The sequence below is a fragment of the Scaptodrosophila lebanonensis genome, unplaced genomic scaffold (assembly GCF_003285725.1).
Source record: "Scaptodrosophila lebanonensis strain 11010-0011.00,11010-0021.00 unplaced genomic scaffold, SlebRS2 tig00000043-arrow-pilon, whole genome shotgun sequence".
In the NCBI taxonomy this organism is placed as follows: Eukaryota; Metazoa; Arthropoda; class Insecta; order Diptera; family Drosophilidae; genus Scaptodrosophila; species Scaptodrosophila lebanonensis.
In genome coordinates this window covers 778577-803639 of record NW_022060545.1, presented here as the reverse complement: position 1 = coordinate 803639, position 25063 = coordinate 778577, and the positions used below count along the sequence as shown (strand labels likewise).

General features: G+C 37.4%; 3 protein-coding genes across 3 annotated transcripts; 1 reads left to right on the top strand and 2 right to left on the bottom strand.

Annotated features, from left to right (window-relative positions):
• Positions 1-388: 388 nt before the first annotated feature.
• LOC115622208 (echinoderm microtubule-associated protein-like CG42247) lies at positions 389-1402 on the bottom strand. Its single transcript, XM_030516104.1, has one exon. It carries the CDS (start codon positions 1400-1402, stop codon positions 389-391), a length of 1014 nt encoding a protein of 337 aa, XP_030371964.1.
• Positions 1403-8480: 7078 nt separating this feature from the next.
• Positions 8481-10124, top strand: LOC115622959. The gene is made up of 3 exons (XM_030517100.1): positions 8481-9088; positions 9150-9829; positions 9893-10124. The coding sequence occupies exons 1-3, from the start codon at positions 8575-8577 to the stop codon at positions 9998-10000; spliced, it is 1302 nt and encodes a 433-aa protein (XP_030372960.1). The 5' UTR covers positions 8481-8574; the 3' UTR covers positions 10001-10124.
• A 6584-nt stretch (positions 10125-16708) lies between these two features.
• LOC115623126 lies at positions 16709-17521 on the bottom strand. The gene is made up of 2 exons (XM_030517334.1): positions 17250-17521; positions 16709-17170 (listed from the first exon to the last, which is right to left on the bottom strand). The coding sequence occupies exons 1-2, from the start codon at positions 17468-17470 to the stop codon at positions 16990-16992; spliced, it is 402 nt and encodes a 133-aa protein (XP_030373194.1). The 5' UTR covers positions 17471-17521; the 3' UTR covers positions 16709-16989.
• Between the last annotated feature and the right edge of the window lie 7542 nt (positions 17522-25063).

Below are 25063 nucleotides of genomic sequence, written 5' to 3'. Positions count from 1 at the left end.
GTGGCTCGCATGCAAAAATGTGGCCAACACCCGCAGTTGGAGTAACTTGAGGTAGAAATGCGAGCAAAACAAAAACAAAGTAATTTTTCCTTTTTAGGCCAACGGACCCCGAGTCCAGGGGCGAGTGGTATGAGTTGTAGAATGTTGACCGCAAAATTAACACCAAACGGCCACGATATGTACATACATACATATATATATATATATAGTAGTATATGTTCATATAAGAAAATACTTACATATATATGTATGTAGATGGTGTATAGGGAGGGTTGGGGGTACATATAAAATTATGCCAAAATATTCAAATTTCCATCGATTTTGTTCTGGCATGTAAACTTATACTTAAACTTCAAAAAAATTAGTGCAAATTGCAGAAACGCACGCCTCACCCAAATGCAATGCATAAGAGTGGGGGAGAAGTAATGGAGGTTGGACTCACCTTGAAAGCCTTGAACGATGACACCACATAGAAGGCGCCATCCTCGAGCTCATCCAGATGATATTTGCGATCACCATCCATGGAGAAGACGTAGCGAGCACCACGTGGCAAATCCATTTTCGGCGAAATCTTGTCCAGCAAATTGTCGAGCGAGGTGACATCACGTCCGGGTCTGTAGCGCAGCTCCACGCCTGGAAAGAATGGATCACCATTGCGATAAAAGACCACACGTCTGGCCTTCCAATACGACAAATTATTGTAACGCGCGGCGGCGGCACTGGAGATCTCTGGCCGTGATTTGGAACGCACGAGCGGCACAATGGGCGGCTGTTCCGAATTCTCGCTCATGTTATCCAGATAACTGGGACTAAGTGCCCGGCTATGACGACCGCTCTGTCCTGGTCCAGTTGCACCGCCTGGTCCAGGCCCAGCGCCAGATCCAACTGCAATGCCAGATGCGCCGTTCCGTTGTTGCCAATAGTCGGGCACGTGGCCGCCAGCGCCACCACGAGCTACTGCTGCCCCCGAGCTTACGTTATCAGCATGCAAATCGCCGGCTGTTAGTTCGTCCTCGTCGTCATCGTCATTGGCGTAGGAGTCATGTTGGGGCTGTATTTGAAAGCTCGATGGATTGCCGTTGATGTTGCGGCTGTTGCGGTTGCTGCTGTGACCGCGACTTGTGGGTCTCTTCACTGGGCTGCTGCGACTGCTTTCGTTATCGTTATTGTTATTAATACTATTATTATTTATTTGATTATCATCGAACTGAGTTGGCGTCGGCGAAACGTTTCCCTCGAGCTGTGCGTTCGAACTAATTTGTGGCATTGTTTGGCCGCCAAGCACGGACTCGTTATTAGCATTGGCCGCGTCGTTGCCGCCGCCAGCGTCGTCAGCGTCATCATCAGCAGTGGCGGTGGCAGCAGCAGGGGCGCCCATATAATCGTTCTCTTCGTTGGACATTGTCCTTGTGAGTCAGAACCTCTTCCAAGTCCTGCTCTCTTAGCGCACTCTTCACTTGCTCGAATCTAAATCTCAGTCGTCGCGTCGTTCCCTTGCGTGTGTGTTCCAAAGTTTGTTGTGGTCAAAAATTGCTAAGGCAGCGACGTCGCGTCGACGCAGAGCGTGCCTCGACTTTTCTACTCCTCACGACTTTCTTGCACGGTAGTTGGATTTCGTGTCGCGTCTCAAGTTGTTGCACGCCTTGCTAGCACTTTCGTTTTTCAGTTCACATATGCAAATTAGGTTGCTTCAGGTTCTTCACTTTACTTCGCGTTCTTTGTGGTTTTTACTTTGTTTAATGTGAGTTTGCTTGGAGTGTTTGTCAAAGGGGTTTTTATCTGAGCTCAACGGGTTTATGGTGCACCTGGACTGGAATTAAAGTATTTTTTCTTTCTTATTTGTTGTTATTGCAATAAAACAATAAATGTTCTTGCGTGGACAGCTTTTACAAGGAGACACGACCATTTTTATTGCCAGCACTAAGCCAGTTAGGTCAGTTTAATTGAAATGGTATCCAGTAACGACTGAGATCTTCAAGAAATACGAAAGTAGTTGAAGGCAACAAATAGTAGGAGCTTAATGGAGAAGGATTTAGTCTAAAAGACAATTTGTCGCATATTAAAAATATATGTCAAATATTATCAGAGTAATTCCACTATTTAATGTCATTGTCTGATTATATTCAGATAAATTATAAGTATTATTAAGCCCTTATTTGTATTAAATGATGGGCAACTACTTGTATAACAAATTTCATAATCTTTCAAATCTCAAATTTTGACACATCATTAAAAAGTTTGTAGAAATTTGTTTCAAGTCTTAATAGGAATTATTTTCCAATCCCAAATATTTAACTGCCAACTCAACAATTTTGGTTCTGGCATAAAATTGTTGTACTGAGAATATAATGAATGATTTTATAAATTAATGCATGAATGGTTTTAAATTTCGAACCTCGCCTTAAACAATAATGTTACTTGAAATGTACCCAATCTTTTTATTAATCAATCGCATAATATAATTAAAATATTGAATAACAATAATGCATAACTATTATTATTAAACGAATCATTCGAAAAAAGTTCTTAGATATCAGTAATGGCCTTTTTCTTTGAGCTCCTTCTTTTTAAATTTTAAATTCATTGTTTATAAATCATAAATTGAGTATCGAAATTACTTTTAAAATCATTTAAATATTAAAATGTTTATCTTCCAACTGAAAAAAATATAATTAAGTACATATAGTATTTTATGACACTTTCCATATTAAAATATAAAACTGGACATTATTAGGAACAAATAGATATTAATATAACATATGAGAAGAAACCAACAAATAAATAAATCCTTTTTAATAATAAAACGCAATATATATAATTTTGAAAATCATACTCATGAAAATACTTAATATTATCAAATGTGGTTTTAGTTTGGTTTATTTTTATTCATTTACGTAAACAAAACAATTTGTAAATATTAATTTTATGGTTCAAGGTTCTTTTAGTCGTCAATCAGGATATTCAAAAACATATTAGCTACTGCAGTGACTTGAAACAGCTGTTGAATATATTTGTGAAAAATTTGGTTTTGGTGCAAATTAATTATTCTCTTGATTTATACTCGTTTTATCAGCATTCAATCGTATACTCAACAACGGATCGCTTATTTGCTTTATCCTACCCCACACCTTTGCCTTTATGTTTAAAATCGAGAAAGGAAACTTCAGTCAATTGATCCCACCAGCTGTGTGTTCTTATTCTCTGCCATAGTTGGAGTTTACAAATTGGAAGCAATCGAACATACATGAAACTGTCGGTACGCTATCAATGCACAACGAAATTGTCCACGGTCCTGTTCATGTCCATTGGCAATGGCTCTTCAGGCCCACTTCACAGAGCCGTTCAATGGCTGTCCACTAACCACTTTACAGTTCCTTTGTCAGTAAACACAGTGAAGAGCGCTCTCCCATCCACTGTGTGGTGCTTGAGTCGAAATATCGCGTATACGTACAAATGCTATTTGCCTCGCTTTATGCACCTCGCACTTCAAACAGAGACACAGAGAGAAAGAGAGAGACAGAGAGAGAAAGATACAGAGGGAAACAGATAGGGAGGGAGAGTGTGTGATAGAGGGGAGATGAAGGCAATGGCTACTCCACTTTGCTTTGACCAAAATTGCAGCAGGCGTACAGCCTGTTGTGGTGTCTTCAATGCATGCAGACAAACAAACAGATAAACATTCAAACATACATATATGTATGAGTGTATATATATATATTGACGTATACTTTGCGGCGCTGACCGAAGGTTCAGGCTCAGTGCGGTTCGTGCCTTAAGTGGCGTATGTCTGGCTATGTCTTTGCGCCCTCATCACTTCAATTCAAACAAACACACAAACACACATACAATCATATAAACAACAACAACAGCAACTAACTGCATTGGAATTTCACGTATTTTTCAGCCATTGCGAAAAAAGTTGGCATACAGTTCCGTTTTTTTTTTTTTTTGGTTTGTGTGTTTTCTCTGCCTTCACTTTTACACTTGGGGCTTTGGACTCTGCAGTCGTTTTGGGGTTTTGGTTTACCTGGTTTATGTAAATTATTTTTATTGCAACACGTTGCACTTGTTTCTTTACGTTCCTGCCGTTATTTATGGCCGCTGTTTTTCTTTTTCGTGTTTTCTTTTATTTCACTTTTATTTTGTATTTTTGCGCGCCAATTAGGTTAATGACACTTTGGCTTTGCAGATTGCCGTGAAGTGTGGGCTTTTTATTTATGCACAAACAGTTGTTGCTTCCTCGGCTCCGGCTGCTGCGAGCACTTGCACTAATTGCCTATCAATCAGACGCAATTGTTTCAACTTTACAAACACACACACACACACACACACATATACTTGTAGTATGTACACACAAATACTATATAATCGCACTGGGACATTAAGTTGAATTGAATTTAATGAACTCGAAGCAAAGTTTATTAAAACATCTTCACAAAAGAAAGTTGGCAAAACAATGTGCGCACACAAACAACTTTTATGTTGGGGTTTCAGCTTCTGTTACTTCTTCTTCTCCTTGTTTTGGTCCTTTCTCAGCGTCTTCTGATTACTCGCCTTTGTCCTTTTTGGCAACGCGCCGCTCGCTGTTGTGCACGTTGCAGGCAAAAAATTCCGTCTGGCAACTTTGCCGGTCAAAGTGTTTTTGAATTGTGTTTCATGTGCCTGTCCACTCTAAAGTCGTTGGGCGAAGCCAATTTTCTTAGAGAGCGACGCGACGCGACGCGACGTGGCCCCGGTTCTTAACTTTTCACGTCGCCAACGTCGCCAGCGTCGCAGTCGAAGTCGCAGTTACGGCTTCGTCAACGGCGACGGCGACGTCGCGCATTGAATTACACTTTGTTGCTGCTGCTGTTGTTGTTGTTGTATTGTTGTGCAAGTGACTGACTTATGGGTTAATGCTGCCACGCGACTTCTTTGGCTCCAACTCTGCCGCACGCCTACCCGCCTAATTGCGCCCTCTTTATAAGCCACAAGCCACGAGCATGAGCCAGTCAGGCACCCAACCACCCAACCACCATCCACCTAACCACCCATCTAGTCCGTCGACCATCCAACTCACGTACCGACCAGCAGTTGGGCATTCGTTACGTTTTCGAAAACGTTTTGTTTTGGGCTTACTTGGTGGGCGCTTTCTCATTGCACTATTACCTCTTCAGAGCTGGTTGATGTTGTTGTTGTTGTTGGGAGCTGGAAGTTGGAAATGTGGAGCTGGTGGGGGTCTGGTGATGCCAACAACTCATTTGCTACCCACGCGCCAACGGCAATGGCGCTACGTGAGCTCAGCTTGTGGCCCAACCGCAATGTTACCCCAATGAGTCTAAGTGGTTCGCTTGCACAGTGGCTTAAGGCTATGAAAATAAAAAGTTTAATATTAAATAGAATGATGAGGAAGATGAAATTATACAGCCTTTTAAATAGGTATTTTAATACTTTTGAATAATGTTTCGTTTGGCTGCCGAATAATGTATTCCTTTTCTTTAATTTCTTAGTATTGTGTGTTCGTAATTAATTAGATTAAATACAAGTTAGACAACCTTTAGGTGAAAGAGAAATTCAACATTGACTATGAAAATAAAAAGTTTAATATTAAATTGGTATTTTAATACTTTTGAATAATGTTATATGCTGAGAAAGTAAAACGTATTTGAAATGAAATATATGTTTTTTTCGTTTGGCTACCCAATAATGTATTTTTTTTTTAATTTCTTAGTATTATGTGTTCTTAATTAACTAGATTAAATAGATAAATTAAACAATCTTTAGGTGAATAGAGAAATTTGACATTGACTTTTGATCATCATTCCTACGTCCTAAAGTCTTAAGCTGCAGTACGTTCAACTCCATTAATAAATAAATGAAAGAAAGTATACCTATCTATCCTATCTAAAGTTTAACTAAATTAATTAATTTCAATAAGCAGTGGACATTATTTTTATGTTGTATGCCTCTGTCTCTGCCTTCGACGCTCTCCCACAAGCTACACTCCAAGCTGCACAACCAAAACTATAGCACTTTGCCCGAATGTCTAACGCAAAGTCACAAAAAGGAAGTCGCAGTTTTTTGCTTATCGTGTTCATATTGTCGTTGTTTCGTTGTATGTGTGTTATCGTCGTCCCCCTTATCCTCCTTTGCCGCGACTTCCACGAGTCCTCAGCGCCGTCAACGCCATCACCATCGTCATTGCCGCCTGTTCCGACGTCTTGCAGCGATTGGCGCTGCTTATGCGCCACTCACATGCAACTCCTTCGAATCATTCTGCATTCACTCGTACACACGCGTATGTACATAGCTCTGGGTCCTGGGCTTGTAATTTTTTTCTGTGTCATGCTGTTCGGTCAGTCAACAGGGCTGCGAAATAAGCAACAGTCGGAGCTGAACGTGGGCGCCCGAGGCAACTCCTTCGGTTGGCATTTTGGCAGAGTTGCGGCATTGTGGCATTGTGGCACAATTAGGCCAAACGTTTGGGGAAATTTGTTTTTATTACAACGCTATTACACGTGATTTGTATTAGAGAGGGACAAAAAAAAAAAACCAACAAATAATCTCAGACTTGGGAGTGCTCCAGCGTCTACTCTGGTTGGTGTTTGGTCGGTTTTTTGTTTCTAATTGAGTGGGGCGGAGCGTGGAAGATTTTGGATCCCCCCACAGTTGGCCTTCACATTTATTTATTAATCACATTGTGCTTTGCTTAATTACAGGCACCCATGCCAGGGCATTTCAACTTGCCGTCAACGATCAGAAATTTGGCTAAAAGTGTTGGCGGCATGAGCGACACGACGTTTGTTGAAGCTAATGTATTATTTCAATATTACATCCGGCGTGTGCGTGATATTTTAGCGAGCAACCCGTAAATGTGCTTATATTTTAATTTAATTGTCAACCAAATAGCTTGGAGGTCAATGGTTAAAGGATTTTGTATACATTTATTTCTTTAGACATATTGGAAAGAACACTTAGAAATGAATACACTTTGTGAATATAGATCTTTTCATTATTTTGCTTTAAACTTGACAAAATAGGATCCTCAAAGCTGGCATTTTGAAATTAGCATCTTGAGGGTGAATAGGCTATGCGGCTTATCGACGAACAAAGCGGTTGATATTTGTCATAAATGTTTCTTGAATCGCGGACTTAATCAATTGACAAATATTTTGTACTACAATAACAATTGTCTTTCCCTCAAGCTACAAATAAGCAACAACAATTCTAAATACTTATTGACGATTTGCAGCATGATAAGATTACTTCGGCCTTATTCAATAACTACATTTTACAAGTGTAATAGCTAAGTCGAGTGTCCTGACTTTGAAATACTCTATACTTATGTGTACAATAATTATCAAAATTTTAAAAATTAAGAAAATTGGAAAACAAATTCTACAATAAACAGCATTTTGCGATCGATTATGGAGAAAAAGGAAATATTGCGCAGTAATATTTCCCGGTGTTCCTCAGGCATTTTACAAAGTATGGCTGTTAAAATAAATGTAAATGTAGAAAATAAAAGTACTACTGCAGGGAAGCACCGACAAGCTGCTGAGTTTGCACAGTGAGGTTCAATGCTAGCACCTCAGCGAACATGTGATTAATGCTGGAATACCACAAGAACATGTTCTCGGCCGGATGTTAGAGGATACAGCATCGCATACACTTTACACGCAAGTTATATCTACTCTCAAAAAAAAAAAACAAGTGCTACGAACAATCACATTCAAAAAAGGCACATACTTGCAGTTAGTGATTATTATTAAAAGTTTCGTATTTTTTTTTCAATTTTCTTTAATTTTTCAATTTTTTTTTTCAATATTGCACACTTAGCTTGCCGGACTGGCTAATAAATTTCCCCCCAACTGGTCAGTGATTCTTCACCTTTAAATTTTAATTATATTTTATATTTTATTATTTAAATAATTTAATTTTAATTTGTTTTCTTCTATCTTTTATTGCTATATTTTTTTATCTCCACTTCTTTTTTGATAGGTCTAATAACGTATCTGACTACTCTCTGCTGTGAGTCGGGGCATAGCTGGCCGTTTGGCAAATAAAATTCCCCCACCGTGTTGGATTCGTTATTAGATATTTTTGCCATTTTTATAGGCTTTTTCATTTCTTTAGTTTTACTTAGTCTAAGTACTCTATTGTATATTTTTATGTACATCGACTGCACTGTTTGTCGATGGAAATAAATAAAAAATAAATAAATAAATAGGTACAGAGTGTTTCAAAGTTCGACTTTAGCTTTTACATTTGTTAAATCGAATCATTGAACAAGGCCGAAGAAAATCTTATCATGCTGTAAGGGGCATTAAAAAGGAACAGATAACTGGTGTGTAAATACAATTTAAGTCCACACAGTCTGATGACTCACGTTCATTTATATCATAGGTTTGTCGTTTCGATCCCATATCACACTATACATGTTTTCAATAGTTTGAAAGCTTCATGTTAGTGTTAAGCTGATTTTCAATCAAGAAACAACGTTTTTTCAACTCGTCATATTTTTATACACTGCACCCGAAAAGTAAAAAGGGTATATTTGGTTTGTGAAAAGTGAGTGGGAAAGGAAGCATCTCCATGATGAGGCGAATCGACGTGGCACAGCTACAGATAATGCACAGCCTAAGCACAAGTGATATTTATATGTTGGACTTGGACATTAATTGTCAAGAAAGAATTTTTGATTATTTAACTTCTGGTGACTGCATACATACACCGCAGACTTGTTTGCACTGCGTCAAAGCTTTTCAAGATTTGTCGGCCATGAACGATGGCAAAATTCGAATTGATGGCTCATCGGAATATTTTAAATCGCAATTTCTATTGTTTTGCATTGGATGCGAGTTCATAAAAGACCTATTTATCGATATCGGTGACTTAAGCCATTTCTTAAAATCTCTAAGCTGCAGCGAAAGGAATTCGTTCTTTGCAAGTTTAAGCAAGAAATTGAAAAGCATGAACAATTTGGAGCAAGTGCAATTTTTTCTGTTCGGCGAATTACATAAGACATGGAATATGGAACTCTTCGAAGAAAGTTTATTATCATTAAAGGAGTTGCCAAAGCTAAGGAGTGTGATAATTGATGTTGACGGTGCGTTTTCTACATTTAAAAATACTATATCAGAGACAATTTATATACTTTAATTTTGTAGGCTGTTCAGTAAAAAATATACTCCATTTGAAAAGACTCGAAAAAATAACATTCAGGCATAAGGTTAGCCTGTACGACCTAATAGGTTGTTGCAAGGCTAACAAAAACTTGCAAGCCCTGCATGTTAATAAATTGATGATCTTGGCCCAGACCCAGCTGACAGATATTATTGCGTACTGCAACAAACTGGAGGAGTTACACTTTGAGGCCGAAGGTACTGATTATGCTGACTTGGCACGGCTTCCAAATCTGAAGAAACTGGTGGTTTCAGCTACTTCGTGTGGCTCCCTTTTTGAACTATTCAAAGCTCTGGGTAAAGCTCAACAGCTGCAATATCTGCCGATAATCGGCAAAGTTTCTCCAGACGACATTGAGGAAATTGTGGGCATAAAGTCTTTAAGACATCTAAGCTGCTGTTTCTCAGATATGCAATGCATTGAGCAGCTGTCAAGTTTGACTGAACTTGAAGTACTTGAAATAAATATTGACAAATGTGATATCATTCCTCCTGCCTTACTAAATGTGCTTAAAGCGTGCAAGCTATTACGTGTTCTTTTTATTCAAGGCCCAGTCTGGGTAAAGGATTTTCTGAATAGTGCTCGAGAAGTGCTGCAAGAGGTTAGAAATCCACTTGAACAAAAACCATTACAGGTTAAAATCGTTGCCCTCGATTGGTTCATTGTAAGTTTGTACATTTGAATATCAATTGACTATAAAATATGTAATTTTATATCATTTATTTAGTCAGAGCTGGAGGACAACTTTTTAGTAGCCAGTATACAGCGACCAGCTTGTTATGATAATGATGAGTCTCCACCGCAGGGCTGCTTCAATTTTAAATTTAAATTCTAATATATACGTGCAGTATATACATCGTTTTATTATATATTATATAATCATATAACATATAATTGGTCAGCATAAGATCATAATGGAGGGGAGCAAATTATTTCATAGCATCATTATATTTTAACAAATTTGTTAGTACAACATGATATTAATTAGATTGGCGTTGTAGTTGAGATAAAAAAGGGATGAAAGTTTTGCAAGCTTAGATCCCGTTTAGCCGGCAAATAAAAAAGTAATGTTAATAAAAAAGATTAACCTAAACCTTGCCTTTTCAGTGCCTTATGCTAAAAAGCAATTGTCATAACATTTTAATCTTGTAATCCTTGTATCTTTTTATGTAGCCAAAAAGTTATTTCCGAGAAAAAGTTCGTTTTATTCTGCTGAATAACAAGATCTTTGTATCTTTTTTATCTAGCCATAAAGTTCTTTCTTTCTGTTGAATAACAAGATCTTTGTATCTTTCTATGTAGCCATAAAGTTCTTTCCCAGAAAAAGTTCGTTTTATTCTGCTGAATAACAAGACGAATGCCTTTATTAATTATTATTAATGCCGGATTAATTTAAATTGACGTTAGAATTGGATTTCCTCTTGTCTGAAACGGTGCATCGAAAGTTCTTGAAACTTGGGATACTTTTTTTAAGTCTAACGAATCGGGCATTTGTCATATTTAACACAACAGAAAATAATGTATTACTTATATAATACACATAGATTCTATTCAGCAAGTATATTGAGAAGTTGTTCTGTTAATATGACGTGTTGATATCAATTAGCAACAAGACAATGCGGAAAGCTCTTTTAAAGTCCCTTTTTTCCAATTATCTGCAATCTATTGCAACAGCTTGGCTAGTGCTCTGGCAACTGTGTGTAATTTCGCTGCAAGAGTGGACTTTTAAGCTTCAATCAGCTTCATCATTTCTAGTTTCATTTTCAATTATCTAATTTCTCCTTTTCACTCACAGACGCACACACGCGATGCAGTGTGGGCGCTAAACACGACTAGCGAACATCCAGCCACAATGGCCACGCCCACAGCAGTTAACAACTCAAATAAGCTGCTTTTTGTGCTCATGTCCACATAACAGCAGCCTAGCGATTGAACAGGCAGGCATGCAGGGGCCTCGCCGACTGGCAGACTGGCTGGCTGGTAACAGCACTTTACCCCAATCAAAGTATCTTTTCACAACTCATACACATACAGCAACGCACACACACACACACTCACACATACACAGCTAAAAACCCACATAAGCAGGCACATGTATGTACGTAATAAGCTCTTTCAATGCCCAAGCGGGAGAATTTTAAGCGGCTATTGCAACTGCAACATTACCTTGTTGCCCATTCGGCATTGTGTTTACATGATGAAGGACGCTTGGCAAAGTATTCTGAAAATCTACACCAGCCCAGTACAAAGCATGTTTTGTTTGCTATAAATGCCCACTGTGCGTGGGCGCACATTTATGTAGATACACTGACAACAATGGAATTGAATAACCCAAAAAATGGTGTCAAACTAACAATAATTACTAAACTATTCTATTACGTACTTAAAAATATGTTGAGGGTACTTGTGGTTATTTTAAACTTTTTTTAATCTAATATGTGTTCTTTTCCTCTTAAAATATTTGAAAATTTTTAGTGTCTTTGTATTTTTGTTGCGTGACTATAAAAATGTTGATTAATGTGTATGCTTTTATGTCCTACAGCTCCTTGTATGTAAGGGATATTGAGTCTTGAATTGTAATAACAAGACAAAACACGTTAAAAATAATGAATTGAATTGAATATCTTTTTTACAAATCCTTTACAAATATATTTTACAATCCTTATACATCATATATCTCTTGAGCACTTAAGCTTCCATTTATTTGTAGCGCATTCACTTTGAGATGGTAGTTTTAAGAACTGTTTTAAATTATGTGAAGCCTTTGAGTTTTAATACATAGTGTAGCAAATTTAATGGATCTTATTGAGTAGATTCGTTCAAAACATTTATATGAATTGCCTTGTGCACATATAGAATATAATATTTTGTATGGGGGATACATACTAATTTATTTCGATTTTAGTATCTTGCCTAAAACTGTGGTTATTAATATTATTATTCGAAATTAATGTTGCACCCGTTTTCTTTGTGTGTATGCTGCACATATAGTACTTTTCCTTAACTTAAACTTCAGCTAATGGACTCACGTGTGCACACATACAAGTATATGCACATGCATAAGCATGCACAAAGGCATTATAAGCGAGCACGCGAGTCAACAGAAGTGCAGCAAATGTCACTAAAGAGTCCAATGGCCGTCGTTGGCGTTCGTTCGTTCGTCTGTTCGGTCGCTTGTTGGTTTGGCGACCATTTTTGTTGCATACTTTTGCAGGCTGCACCAAAAATGAGGCAAACTTGAAAGAAATGCAGTGGAAAATGTTGTGTAAAGGGCGCGGTCAGAAGTTGACAGCGATGACGACAACAACGGCGACATAGTCGGCTATGAGGCATTTTTAATGTGACCATTAAACAAAGGCAATGAGGACAATGCACACACACACACATATACAGACATGAACACACGAAATATACACAAAACCAAAAGTAGCTGCAGTAGTGAGCACAAACACACACACACACACACACACACACATACTACATTGACTACAGTTCACATTTAAAGAAAACAGCTGAAATGTTCTCACCCAATAAACATATTTTGTTGAGATTGTTTGCTTCCTGTATACATTTTTGTATGTATGTACAAGTATATACATCCCAATACACTTTCGATGATTTCGTTCATTAAGGTGAATTTTGCCTTCGGTTTAGCGCAATTGTAGTATCGTGCATTATTTTTTTTTAAATTTAATGACTGTATCGGTTATATATTTACACAATACACTCATCTCATTGTAACAATATGTTTTAATTATTTCATGGAAACTATTCGATGTTTATAACTAATTTTTTCGACTCTATAACATTGAATTATCACAGTAATGAAAATGTATAGCTGTGATAAATAATCATAAATCATGACCATTGAAAAATTCCAGCTCTATTTCAAAGTATTTTTCAAGTTTTATTGTAAGAAATTTTATTCACTTTTAGAAGACTATATTGGTTGAAATTAAATGGTTTATAGTAACTGACTAACTTATGAAAAGTTTGAACTAAAAAAAGTTAAGCTTTAAACACAAAATTATGCTTGTTAATTTTTGTGCTTAAAATGTTTTTTTTTTTTTAATTTATTGTGTGGTGAATTGTGTTACATTTATTACAAGAGACCACATTTACAAAAGACCACACTGCAAGTATTTTATTCGAACTTCAATCATGCTGCTGCTATGATGGTAGCCACGTGATTCAAACCAGAGCCTACTCTGGAGAAAACTCGCACTGTGGGATTCCTGCTAGCTCGTTGAACTATGCCAGTCCGCACTTGTAAATAGCATGACATTTTTGAGAAGTTGTTTTCTGGGTTATTTCTCAGACGAGGTATCCAGCAAGTATATAAAAGGCAGTCATTCGCATTGCTGTCAGTGGCGCGAGAAAACTTTTCAATACAAAGTATGAAACCCACGACGCTACTAAAAGAAGACGTTGAAGAATGCGACAGCCGTGACGATGACGTTCTCTATAACGATGGTCGAGTTCTGTGTGCAACTGAGTGAACCGCAACAAAGGCGAACTACAATGACAACGAGGACTACGATTTCAGCATCTACGATGAACAGAATGTCGAAGCTGTTGCATTTACAACAGTGCAGGCCACAAGCAATGTGAACATAACAACCCACAATGGGAACATATCACTGTTCAAGTTGGGGAGCTGACCATGCAGCTGCCTTCTCAAAATGAAAAGAACGCATGACAAAATGAATGGAAGGAATATGGTTGAGGGCAAAATGACCACAAGCAGTCAGCATGGCCAACTATTGGGCCAACAACAAACCAAACAGTCGGCCAGACCAAGTCAATGCAATGCACATGTCCTGGGCATCCACATGCCAGCACACAATATGTAATGATGGGGTTGAATGAGGATACGGATGGCATGCCAACGCATCTGTACGATAGTTTGCTGGCTCGTGTCATGCCGGCCGGACGGGCCGTAAGAAAAGTCGTCGTGTCTTTAAATGTGAATGGGACTGGGTTGTCGGCGTCCTTGTCGGCTGCTGGCAAAAGTTTCAATTGTCTGTGCCTGCGGATGTGTGAATGCGATTGTTTAAGTTTTTCTTTTGTCTCCTTCTGTTCCTGTTGCATGTGGGCACAATTAATTTTTGTTGCTCCACATGCTGCAGATGATGGTGATGATGATGATGATGCTGATGATGCTGATGATGCTGCTTATGATACAGATGATGCTGATGCTGATACTGATGATGCTGTGCTGACCAATGTTGAGGTTTGCATTTGGCTTATGTGGGCCACGGACATTGCGTAATGCCAGTGATAAATGCAGCAGTTGATTTCGTAAGAGATGGCAGGCTCAAGCTCATGCTATCAGTCACAAAACTATCAGACTGGGCTATGTTTCATGCAAATTGTTGCTGTGGTTACATAGATAGCCAAGGAACGTAAAACTTAAGGCTTGATTGGATCTGATTGCATCCAGAATTCAACTACTCCAGTGGTTGAGAGTTGAAATATGTTGATCGATGTATAATGTGCTTGAAACCGATACAAGGAATGTTTTTTAAAATATTTTCAAGAATAATGATTCATTATCCATTTAGGTCAACATTCCAATACAAAGAAAAACTTTTATTTTAGGAAGTCAGTTGATTAAAATGATCAATAAAAGTAATTAAGTTTTTAAACTTACTCGCTTAACGATGCCATGAGTCACATATCTTTACCGAAAAGTGTACGTCTTTAATAGACATACTTGTAAGCATAGATGAGAAAATCAATAGTCAGAAATAATAGGCAAAACCACAAACTAGCCCTTTTATTTAAAGAATTCATGTATTTCTCTAATTTTAAAAATGTTGAAAGTAACTTGTGCCTTAAATGTATAAGTCAAGATTTCTTCTATTTATTTTTTCCATTGCTTAGCTATTTATCTTTTATTTCACCAAAAGTGAAGATTATTAATTCCTTAATGAGATATGTACTAGAAAAATAATTAAATTGATATAAGTCGTTAAACGGTCTTAAATTTAAGCCGCTTTTACTAATCCCCCTTTTCCATAACTTGCTCTAAATTTGAAATTTTGCGTGGAATAACTTTGTGCCAAACCCAATCTGGGCATGTGTGTTGTATATTTTCCATTGTACATAGCTTTTACGGTGAATACAAAAGCATGAACATTTAGCTACTCGTACTAAGTTTTCTTAGATTAAAGCTCAAACATGTCTTGGCAACTTTACTTTGCTAATTCGTGCTTCTTTTATGTTAATAAAACGAGAATAGGCGAAAGTTTTTTGAACAGAAATTAACATTTCCCTGTTCGCTTTTAGGTGCGGCTGTCGCCCTTCTTGCTTGACTGCAGCGAATGCAACTGCCACCACAATGTGGGCGGGAAAGTGTTACGGTTTTGGGTTTTCAGTACATGCCCGAAACCCGACACCGGCACCACACCCGATGCCGTTTAGTTGATGGCTCGCTATGATTAGTTTAGGGTTTGGAGCGCTGCGCCATTTTGAATGCCTTTTCGCGCCACATTCATTTTCGAGCGGTGGTCGGTCGGTCGCGGTCTGTGTTGGTTTTTGCAGCAAACGTTTGTCGGGGGCCCAATTTTTTTTTGGTGGGTTCTAAGCTTGAATTTCATTTTTTCTTTTTTCGGTTCCGTTTGGCGGCTGCTTTTAATATGATTGCAATTTGCGCTTACATGTCGTAGGTACAGTTGGGGCCAGCAGCTGCTATAAGTTTTGGCTCGTTGGTTGGTTGGCTGGCTGGCTGGTCAAGTTTTCGACATGCAACAGCAATAGGGAGAGAGAGAGAATTAACGGGAGAAAGAGAGGAACCCAAAGGCTTTGTTGTTGCTGTTGGACGCGTTTGGAATTTTTTCAGAGTCTACTTTTGTGCGCATTAGTTTCGCTTCGCCAGACGCAAATTGTGTGGCCTGCCGTCGCTGTCGCCACCGTCAGCCTCATACTTCTCGCCCATGTCTGCGCCGTCGTCATCGCTACTTTTACTTTGCAAACGCTTTTGTGGTAATTAATGTGCAAGTGTGTGTACGTCCGTGTGTGTGTCGTCAATTATTTTTGGCTTTTGCAGTTGGCCCATAACAAATTACAGAGTGCCACCTCATTCCGCAATGTGCAATTTTTCATTCATTTACTGCACGACTGCTCAAATTTTGTGAAATTTATTGGTAAATTAATTAAGTGTTTTTTAATTGTATACGTGTATATTCCCTAAATTGGGTGAACAGAAACGTCATTCTATTTTAATTTAATATATTAAGGTATACGAACATATATGTAATTATTTAGTTGGAAATTAATTGTATTTTAAAAATCCTTACGAATGTAAAGTCTTTTGATTGCCTCATTCAGATTAGCTAAGATTTATATTTTTATTTTATTTTTTTCTTTCACATACACAATTGTTTCAGTAGTGTGTTTTAATTGGACGTCTTCCATAAAATTTTAGTTAGATTTTCCAGTTAAATGCATTCTAATTGTTGCTATAAGGGCTAAGATAACCAATCATGGTATTCACATTGCTTGAAGTATATGAAAAAAAGAAACACATATATAATGATGATTGGTTTCGCAGCTTGTATTTTATTATAATGCGATTATTAAAACAATATTTGTTGTGAACACTACTTCGTGATTAAAATATTTTAAAAAATGGAACGCCTAGCTGAGTATGTTATATGATTTTTGGAAGTAATTTTGAATTTGTTTGAAGTCCAGCTAGCTACTAAAGAGTCCTTAATATTCTGTCTACAATTCATCATACTATTTATCTCAGCTGGTGGATAAGAAGTGCGAAGAAACCAAATTAGAGATTTCTATAAAAAACATTAAACTGTGTACTGCTCATGTCACAATATTGCAATCATCGTAGGTCCAGAGAACCGTAGACACACAGCCACCGGTGCCGTATGCGAACGTGTGATTATAGCGCCGCACCAGATAGAGCATCGTAAGCAGCATAAGCCCTATCACAGCCATCAAAATGCCAACGTACATTTCTTCGGAGCCGAGCCTCACAGAAAAGCTAAAAGCGCAAAATTCGAGAAAGGAACGTTGCTTAAATAAGTGAACAGGCGTACCGGAACTATGTTGCGCATACGCACCGTTTGCCCTGGATCGCATAAGTGAAATTGCTGCGTCGAACTAGAGAGCCGCATTCCCGGCACTTGGCGTTCCTCACCACCTGGCGTGCCTCACAGCATATTTTACGTCGATATTTCGTGATTATTTCGGAAACGCTGTCACATGCATGCGCGACAACATTCTGCATTGGAGATGACTTCCTTTTGCAGGGGTCCGCGTTGGTGGAAGCAGATCCAGGCATTCTGTGTGAGCTCGTGTAGAAGTGTGCAAAATTTTAGAGGCTTCTGTTTACTTGAATTTGTGCGCTGTGTTGTTTTAAGTATGTTTTGAAACAATTTGCTTTGCAGCTATGTTTATTAATGATTTGTTGTTAAATGACAATTTATGGAAAAACTTACATAGAGTATATTACATATCGTAAAATGAGGTGCATTGAAAGAAATAGATATGGCATTAAGTGCATCAATTAATGTGTGTATCCTTCCGAGACCGGGGCTATTATTCTTTTTCCAACTTTGAGTAATAGTCAGATTGTTTGAATCCCGGTAGCAACATTTGAGTCCAAACCAATTAAAATGCATTCTTTTATTGAACACAGAATGCTCAGACATAATCTAATGAACTACTAAATAAATTCTTTGCGCCAATGTCGTACATGAACCTTTCGACACTTTGTGTAGTTGCGAGAAAATTTTCAAATATGCGTGCTGAATAAAAACTATATATTTCTGAGGAAATGATCAAGTACATAAAATCGATAGATTGAAGCCAAGAAACCATCATGCACAAACTCTTAGATATTACATATAAAACTTTTACTTCGATTTAAAAGTTAATTGTAAGATTTACTGATCCCCATGCTCCAGAAGGGCTTGAGTCTCACAATCTATTAATCGACGAAAGCTAACTAAATTTCGTTTTCGAATTTAAAAACTTGTTTCCTTTTAAAAGATATTTCTCTTCAAAATAAGATAACATTATAATAGATAATACATATACATACATACATACATATCTTACTGAAAAAAAAAAAACAATCTACACATCAATTATATAATTCATCAAATTGTTATGCTCTGAAATAATTACTCACATTGTAGTTTCATCGAAATTTGTGGTCCCATAACAATTGCAGAACAAACAAAATATGTAAACTCGGCGCCTATTCAATAGTGGTAATTACATGATAAAGCCAAAAGTGGAAATGGTGGCCCATAACAGTTAAATAAATGTTTACAAAAGATTCGTAATGGCAGCATCATTAGATAAAATGCTCAATGAATATAATTCGATGCGCTAAATAGCGCAACAAAAGGCCGGCAACAGAAAGAAATCAATAGTTGCAAATTGAAACCGAAAATTTACAGTAATCAGCGCAATATAGTATATAGAAGCCGCCATTAAAATCATTATGTACCCGAGCTTAATGTCTATTTATGGCTGATTTCAATTTGAGTGGCGCGGCGGGTAACCGATCGAGCTGCCAGCCTCCAACCTTCTGGCATTCATTTTCAATAAAAAGCCGCGCTGCAAAAAGTAATTAACAACAAATTACGAAACCGAAGCAAACAAATGCCGCAACCGACACACTTAAAGCTAATTAAATTTTGCGCAGCATTGGAATGATTGCTAGCAATAACAGCAGCGACCACAGCGCTAATAACAAAGTGCTTCAATCCTGGCAGGTCACTACAATAAAGGTTGTTAGTGGCCTCTCCAATATTTAAACTATTGGTAAGAGCACTCAAGCCAAAATGAAATAACTTCGTTGTGCGGTTGTTAAGCACAACGTGTAGTGTAATACGTCTTTACTAAACATTTTAATAAACAGTCTTAAATTGAATTATAAAATTGAATAAAATGAAAAACATAAAATACCGTAAAAATATTTCTATTACGGGCTATCATTTACGCATTTATATGGCATATTTGTTTGATGCTTTTAGTCCAAATGGTACATTTAAACTTTCTAGCTAGCTTTCTCCAGCGGGAAACTGGGCTTTATTTGGTCACGTTCTGGCTAGGGTGCACCTTTAAATGAACACATTTCTTGAGTACTACTTATGGTAAACTTATTCAATTGAATTCTTCCATTATGCTCCTTCCGATTCCCTCATTCATAAGGACGTTTTTCCGTTGAATCAATACCATAAAAAACACTTTCATACAACTTTTAAATTCCACATTTGGGAGCTGACCAAACACTTATGATGCTTATATTTATGACTTCTAAATTAAAAAACAACTTGTAAATTTTCATGTATATTCTGCTGCTAATTTATTATACTTTACATTTATTCATAAGCTAATATGCAATTCACAGATGCCAATAAAAATATTAATACTTGCAATACTTATATATAATCGATTCAAACTTATCATCACTACTTCCATTTAAATATCGATAATGCAACGTTGTTCATAATTAAAAATTTTCACTCATACTTATTTTGTATTCTCTGTAATAATATTAAACTAATTTAGTTTTATTTAGATTTTACATCGCATAGGACATGAATAAATAATTAAATCTAGTCAGTTCCGAGCCGTGGCTTCAGTTCTATCGATCAAAATATTAAGTTGCTCTTGTAGGGGCGAATTCTTTCTTTTCTCGTTTCTAAACAGTAGCAACCAAATGCCAAATAAAATCTGTGAGCAATTTTTATAATATTAACAATTGGATTCAACTTGTGAAATTTTTGGTAATTAAAGTTCTTGTTCAAGGAATACATTTTTTTGTTAAATCAGTTGATTAAGTAATTGCTAAGTAATCATGATCGCTCTCATTGATTTTGTTTATTTACCAATTCTTAATTTGATTTCAATTCCCTTTAGCAGAGAGACTGACATTGTCTCATCAGCTGTCCAGCTTACTGAATACACCTTGCTAATTGCACCGCAGGCAATTTAAACGCCCCAATTTGGGCGCTGCCAATCAGCAAGCTGTTTAAATAATAAATCACTTTAAAATTAGTTTGCCAACTTGTGCCAGTTGGGCGGCGCCAAATTAGTGAAAGTTAATTAAAACTATTTAAATTGCAAATTATTTTAACATTTTTCGCACACACACACACACAGACATAAATTGACAGACAAAGCTCAGGGCAGGACGCTGAAGCTGAAATGTAACTTGTGCGCAGACAAAAACCGCATCGTTGGAAAATGTAAGAAAAACTCTGGCGCGCACACACACACACACACATACGTACACAAAAACATACTAATAGGAATGAGCGCAGGGCCTTTCACATGTTTAAATGAGGGAAATTAAAAGCTAAAAAAAGTGTGCGCCCTGATGTTGGAATATCTAAAAAATGTCAACCGTCGTATGTCGTGTGTGTGTGCGTGTTTGTAAATGCTTGTGTGTGAGTGAGCGTTGAGTGGTTGGCAGGCAAGCAGTCAGGCAGACGAACGGACAGGCAGGCAGGCATTCAGTCAGTCAGACGGCTAGTCGAGGGCGACGGGGCGTATACGCGTCGCGCAACAATTTGCATATAAAAAGGGTTGTTAGACTTTAAATAGCGAACGCGCTGGCCTATTATATGAATTAAGGCAGATATGAGGCGCATTAAGATAAGGCACTTACACAGCATTTACAACGGAACTTCACACACAGACATACACGTATATGCATACATACATACATACACTCCCAACGATAGCTCCACCTGCACCGAAAGTTAATTTATGCGGGCCTGTGAGTGTTTGTGTGCGAAAGTGTGTGAATGTGTGTATTATATATGTATCTGCCGTTGCGTATGTGAAGCTTGTTGAAATTTTAATTAAAGGGAAAATGTTTAAAGAGGCAACAACAAGAACAACAGCAACAACAACAACAAAAAACCATGCGCATCCCACATAAAAGTTAGCACCCAAAAAATAAAAACGACTCGACTCGAGACGAGACGAGACGAGCTAAGTTGAGTTTTGTCTGTGTTTGGGTCTGGTGGCTGATTCTGCTGCACTTTGCCAGCATGCCCCGTAACTTTTGACTTCGCAGCCACAGTCAGGCTGCTGTCTAACACTTTTTGCAACTCACTCAACGCACACTACTCGCCTCTCCTTTCCTTCCCTTTCCTTCGCTATCTCTTCCTTTCCCTGCCGCATCAGACAGCAGCGAAGTCGGCAGCACTTGAAAAGTACTTAACTTCCGCACTGACTTCGCTTAATTCCTAATGATGGAATACCGCTTTTAAGTCAACCCATCTGTTTGTTGTTGTGGAACTGTGCTGCACAGAGAAGATCTGTGGGAAGAGCATCATGATGGTTCATGTAATTGTGACACTAAGCATAAAGCTAGGGAAGATGCTTTCAATTCAACGCAAACAAATGCACACACTACATGTAGGTACACTTATGTGTATGGAGGAGAGCAAAGAATGTGTGTAGAGTAGCTCATTTAAGCTTGGAACCTCACACTGGAACATGGCAAAGGCACACCGTAAAAAAAGTATCCATTCAGCATGGAAATGTGTGATTATATTTCATGAAGACTTAGCTAAGAAAAGGAAAAAGTAATAATTAGCAAAATATTTGTTTGTTATAATAAAAAGGGTAAATAACCGGGTCGGAGGCGTTAATTAGATATTATTGTAATTTGAATAGATTTCTCCTTCTTAGGCTTTTCTAGCTTATAAGATGCTTTTTATAATGAATCTATATACCTAAGCTATAACCAAACCTATATACTGCTCCTCAATGTGTGTGATGAAAAATAAATCTTACAGAATTAATTTAATTGATAGACATCCGTCTTGTATAGTACTCCAGACATACTAGACAAATTTGAAAAATGTTTTGAACATTTTTGCCGGTCTAGCCATACCTTTTTACACACAAATAAGCTATCAAAGTTATTTAAGTTATTTAGAGCGCCAATCAATTCAAATGCAAAGAATTTTCTATCAGCACCTTCGAACTTACTAACACAGTTTCGCATAATTTTGTGCGCTTTCGTTACCCTTGCGGTATGCAACGTTTTTTTTTTATAAAAATCGATTTCAACGTCTCCTTCATGAAGGTGAATTTTTTATCGTCCTGTTAGCTAATACTTCGCCAATATTTGTAATACTTTTGGTTTAGCTCTTCCATTAATATTTGCACAGCTTTAAGCATAAAAAGCCACTAATTTTGCAGCACATCCATTAAAATAATTTAATGCCTTTGTTTTTATTACTAACATTTTTTATCCAGATATTTGCGAACATTATGTACATATACAGGTCACACCTGCTATATTTTGTGGAGGAAGTTGTAGAAGTCGCAGTATAATTTAATATTTAAAAAATAGCTTTTTAAGCCACTAATTTTGCAGCGCATATGTATATTAAAATTATTTAACGCGGTTATGCAGCGCTCAGAGTTTTTATAGCTAAGATTTTATGGCCAGACATTCGAGAATAATATATATACAGGTCATACAGGCTTTATGTTTTTGAGAAAGTAGTAATAGCCGTAGCATAAGTTAGTATTTTAATAAAAATTTTTAAGTCTCCGTCCCGTTTGCAATTAAAGAAATTAAATTATATTTTCAAAAATGTTTTGCTCTATTACGATTATTGACGATTATAATATTATTACTTTTAATGCATTTGAAAATTTGAAAACGATGTGTTCAAGTCAAAATGCAGTCTAGACTGTTATTTTATGTCAATTATAGATTTTGTTTGAAATTGTAACGCCCTTAAAACTGTGCACAGCTATTTGACTAGCAATTACGAAATAGCAATGTAACTTAAGCTGCACAGATAACTATTGAAATAGTTTTTGACCAATTGTACTTCACTTTTGCTAAAGAAATGAATGAGCCATGGAAATTCTGTGAATTTCGATCATTTTCATTTGTCTGCAGATGCTGTTTCCTGTTCCACTTTTTGTTGTAGTGTTATGAGTTGTTTTTTGTTACAAACTAAAAATTTGTACTCATCCACACATTCTTAAATCCCCATTTAAGTTTGGCGCATAACTAGCAAGATTATTGTCTCTGCTGCTGTTGCCATTCAAATTGCATGCTATGTGTGCCAGCTGTGAAGATGTTTGTGTTTAGCTGCAACTTGCAACAGCAAGGACAGCAATAGCAGCAATAGTAAAAGCAAAAACAGTGGCAGGCACAACAAGCCGCAAAGAAGGCACGCAGTGGCAGTTTAAGCAGAAGCCAAAAGCCAACCAGGCAGTCAAACCTTTCCATTTTCCTTTTTTTTTATCCACAAACATTTTCCTCGACAGCAGCAACAGCACCATGAGGCAAATGGGAGCAACATCAGCAACAGCAACTAAAATTTCTCAATTGAAATACCTGGCTGCCTCTTCTCGTTTCATGCCACATACGTGTGTGCGAATCTTCAAATTTGTAGGTGTGTGTGTGTGTGTGTGTGTGTGTGCAGCGTGGCTGTGTTAGCGTATGTGCGCGCTTCAACACTTTCCAGGGCTGCGGGTGGATACCCTGCCAGAGTCTCCTCCATGTGCGTGCTTATGTTTTTGCTCGTGCTGCTGCCACTTCTTTTATTATCCTTTAAACCAATTTGACAGAGAGTCAGACCTGGCATCAGCATCGTCAACGTTTGTCGCCATTGCTGGTTATCAGTCAGGCAGTCAGCCAGTCAGCCAGCCAGACAGTCAGTCAGTCATAGTAGGAGACAACCTGGTAACCCGCCAGCTACAGCAACAACAACAACAACTACTCATCATCATTAACATTTGCGCTTGTCGTTCCTCGTCGAGCTTTTCAAAGCGATTAAACGTGCACGTTGCGTTTGCCTTTCACTCAAACATAGTTTGACATTCAAAATTAATGAGCACTTAAGCGCACGCATAACACATTTATTTCTATGTGTATGGGTGAGCGTGAATGTGAGTGTGTGTGTGCGCCAGTGTGTGTCTGTGGTGGTGACACCTTTGTGTTTCCACAGAACCGCTCTGGCACGCATTCGCGCAGCCAGCCAGTTAATGTGCGCTTTTCAAAACTTAATACGTACACACATACATACATGTCTACAAATGCATATTAGAGGTCTATCGGAATATGTCAAATGTGCTGTACCTAAAGGTTTAAAGGGTGTAATAATCATGTGTGGTTCCCCACCATAATCTAAAGTTACACAAAATTGGCTTACTATATCATATACCAAGATTGGAAGATTTTTTTTTTGTTTTCAAAATGTTGACGATAGTGTATAAGTTTCTATCAATCCATATAGTATAGAAAATGTTGTTTTTCTATCGACCCACATAGTCTAGAGGTTATTGCCCTCCTAACTCTACACGCGATATATTCGATCTTGCCCTTTGTTGTTTTCGACGCTACATAAAATAACTTCATTTTTGTGCTTGAGAAAGCCAGACATTTTAGAAAATTTAATTTAAAATGGATTTAAATTGGCAAAAAAAAATGACGAAGTGGAAACGGATCCATATACTATATTAAATTAAGTTTTGCTATCAGAACACATAATTAGGACAAGAAGAAGGTGAAATATTCAAAATGTTGTAAAATGTTGTTTCCAAATTTTAAACTCTTGACGAGTTAAACAAATTAAACATTGCCCATATTTAAAAAAAATAAATTTGAAAAGGACACTTTTTTGAGGATATTAGTTTTTGAAAGCAAAAGTATGAAATATAGAAAAATAAAATAAGATATAAGAGGAGCTATAAGTGTTTTTTTTAAAGAACTTTAATATAAGTATGCCAAAATATATGTGCAGCTTACAAATGCTTCCAATAGGTTTTTTTTATAGAACATGCTTTACATAATTCTTTCTTCATACGTATTCCATTTAACTGAGCCCAAAGTTTGTAACTCGAAAAATAAATATCTAATACGTTATTGTGTTCT